This window comes from Bos grunniens, chromosome 23 (genome assembly GCF_055505025.1).
Source record: "Bos grunniens cultivar Pamir isolate PY7600 chromosome 23, Bosgru_T2T1.0, whole genome shotgun sequence".
NCBI classification, from domain to species: domain Eukaryota; kingdom Metazoa; phylum Chordata; class Mammalia; order Artiodactyla; family Bovidae; genus Bos; species Bos grunniens.
The window spans coordinates 446,258-449,727 of record NC_141187.1 but is presented as its reverse complement, the minus strand read 5'-3'; the positions used below and the strand labels follow the sequence as shown (position 1 = coordinate 449,727).

At 34.6% G+C, this 3,470-nt stretch overlaps 1 protein-coding gene across 1 annotated transcript; it reads right to left on the bottom strand.

Annotated features, from left to right (window-relative positions):
• LOC147346447 (olfactory receptor 4C13-like) lies at window positions 1-972 on the bottom strand. Its single transcript, XM_086369138.1, has one exon. The coding sequence runs from the start codon at window positions 955-957 to the stop codon at window positions 1-3; it is 957 nt and encodes a 318-aa protein (XP_086225264.1). The 5' UTR covers window positions 958-972.
• Window positions 973-3,470: the final 2,498 nt, after the last annotated feature.

Here is a 3,470-nt window from a genome sequence, read left to right as displayed (position 1 = left end):
TCAATAGACTTTGGGTTCTGGCCACATTTGTATTTCATCTGAAATAGCTTTACTTCTAAACGATCTCCTAATGGTAGTTTTCAACTGGGCATTCCTCAAGGTATAGATTAAGGGATTTAATGTGGGGGTTATCATAGTGTAGAATACAGCCACTGATTTATCAGTAGGCAAAATAACTGCAGGTCTCATGTATACAAATATGCAGGGCACAAAGAATATGACAACTGTTGTGATGTGGGAGACACAAGTGGAGAGGGCTTTGCGTCTGGCCTCCGAGTTTTCGGTCCTTAGGGAGTACAGAATGACCACATAGGAGCCGACCAAGAGAAGGAAGTTTAACAGACAGAGAATACCACTGTTGGCAGCAAGGAAGAGCCCTAGAGTGTGGGTATCAGTGAAGGCAAGTTCAAGCAAAGGGTTCACGTCACAAATAAAGTGATCTATGACATTAGGGCCGCAGAAGGGTGATCTGATGATGAAAAGGATCTGTATGATTCCGTGAAGAAAGCCTCCTATCCATGCCATTCCCATTAGCAACCAACATAACTGCCAATTCATGATGGTTGTGTAGTGCAGGGGCTTGCAAATGGCCATATAAAGGTCACAGGCCATTGAAGTAAGCAGGATTATATCAACACCTGCGAGGAAATGTTCCCAAAAGATTTGATTCATGCATCCTTTAAAAGTACTTGTTTTCTTTTCATAGAGTGAATCTATGACCAGTTTAGGGGTATCAACACAGGAATGGCAGACATCAATAAAAGAGAGATGAGCCAGAAAGAAGTACATTGGGGACCCCAATAATGAGCTGGTAGTGATGGCGACCACAGTGAATACATTTCCTGTCATAGAGATGATGTAGACAACTAAAAACACAACAAATATGATTTTCTGCATCTTTGGATTTTGCGTGAGTCCCAGTAGAATAAACTCTGTCACACTGTTCCTATTTTCCATGTTTTTCGTGTTCTTGTTGATCATAGTACCTTAAAAAGTCACAGTTTTTTAACACAGCTTTGAATTTTTTGTTTTTCATCCAATAAATAGCAATTGCCTAGATTCTATAGATATCTAAATTCTAATAACATTTTTTAAGATGGAAAATATTCTGATATCTTAAAGATTTTTCAACTATGAGTGCATGAGGATTTGAGTGTAAATATTAGAATATAAGTATAAGAATATGAACACATGAGTGTAGACATGAAGGCAAATTTGAGAAAGAGTAAATTTTACATATAACTTTCATAAAGATTTTTTTTTTGTGTGTGACTTGGACCAAGTGGACTTGGATGAGGTTCAGTAAGGAGATGGAGATCAAAGTGTTATGTGTAACAGAGTAATTAAGCATTCACATTAAGTGTTATGGGGCATCCATAATAGGAAAGGAATGAATACAGGGACTCTGGATACTGTAATAGAACTGAAAAGTCATGTTGCCTAAATCCAATAACAAACCCATAGCTAATAGTGATTGATTGCTATGTGTATGGCATGGTAGTAACCTATACATGGTATTATTTAATCCATTTGCACAAGGGAAAGGATATCAGAGACTAATGTTAATAATAAGGCTAATGAACACATACTGTGCTCTAAATATTTTTTCAGACATTTGATTATTTAATTTTCACTGCAAACCTCTGAAATGATTACTACTAACATTTTTATATTTATTTTCACACTAGAAGCTTAGAGAAAGTAAGGATCTTGACAAAAATCAAGCAATTAATGAGAGCAGATCTAAGACTAGTTCAGATTCTACTTCTTTTTATTTCCTCCAAATTCTTAAATAGTGTTCTATTTTGTTAGGTTAAAATAAACCATGTTGATCTAATAAGAACCTTTAGATATAATCACAATAATTAATTAATGTTACTCCAGAGACAAGTGTCTATGAAGCAACATCATTGAAGAAATATAAAAATACATATACATACACAGACACATACACACAGCAAAACTTACTAAAATTCTTAATTTTGAATAACCATATAATACTACTTTCATTGAAGGTCAATTTTAGTTTTGTCTCTTCCTCACCCCTATTTCTTTTTCCCACAATTTCCCTACAAAGCATTAACCCACAGACTCTTCTGCAAAATGTTGAAATGATGTTTCCAGCAGTTAAACATACTGATTTGAGAATCAGAAAAAAAAAAAAAATAGATAAGGATCTTCTCTTTCTCCACTTGCAGCTGCTTGATTCTAGGGTATGTTTCTTGGCAACTTACATCCTAGTTTCCTCTAGTATCAAATGAGAACAATAATGTCCACCTCACAGGCTGTTATGAGAATTGATTGAGGAAACATATATGAATATATCCAGCACACTGCAGAGGGCACACAGAGGACCTTCACTTATTTTATGACTGTCTATGCACTTAGGAGACAGAAAGAATTGGTATTTTGATCAATAATACAAGGAAATGTTTAAGCATGCAATAAACTGAGGAATAATCATCTGGAACTTTATTTTTTAAAAAGCCACAGAGACTCACATTATCCATAATGATTGATCACAGGAAGAGTTCTTCCTATTCATGTTTGGATTAAACAGATGATAATTTACATCATTTAGTATTTACATTTACTAAATGTAAATGTAAAAATCTTGAGTGTGAAGTGTGTTTCAAATTTGTTTCATTCTCATGATTAGTCTTAATTATTAAAAGACATGTCTTTTGGCAAAAGAAGGGCATCTGGTGTTAGAGAATTGAGTCCTACAAATTTCTTAATCTCTATGAGCCTCAATTATTTCTTCATCACCTAAATTAGGTTAATTATATTCATTAACCCCCTTTAGAGTAATGGGGTAAAGATTAAATGCTCTATTTCCTATTTGAAAAGTGATGAAATATAGTCATTACTATATATGGAAACTTAAATAAGAAATAAGAAACTTTATTAAGAAATAATTAATTTATTAAATAAAAAACTTTAATAAGAAATCTTTAATAAGAATCAGCACTATTGAAGAACTTACCTTCAGATCTCATATGATCTTAGTGACATTTCGGGGTATTCAGAACTAATCCCATTTGCAAACAGATATCCTCATGGGATAAATAGCTTTCAGTACAAAAACTATGACACACTCAGAAAGACAGTATTGGAGGTGGTCCTAGATAGTGGAGGAATAGGAAGGGGAAACCACTTTCTCCTACACAAGTTCTTCAAAAGAAGATTTAAACGCCGAGTAAATTCCACAAAACAACTTCTGAATGCCAGCAGAGGGCATCAGGCACCCAGAAAAGCAGCCCATTGTCTTCAAAAGGAGGTAGGAAAAATATAAAAGACAAAAAAAAAAAAAGACAAAAGAGGGAGGGATGGAGCTCCATCCTGGAAATGGAGTCTTAAAAAGACAGAAGTTTCCAAACACCAGGAAACACTCTCAGTGCTGAGTCTGTGGCAAGCCTAGGAAGCACAGAGGGCAACATGATAGAGAGGAAAAATAAGTAAATAATTAA

What these genes read in the sequence shown, in the direction of transcription:
- LOC147346447 (XM_086369138.1), bottom strand. Translation starts at nt 957, where the DNA reads ATGGAAAATAGGAACAGTGTGACAGAGTTTATTCTACTGGGACTCACG.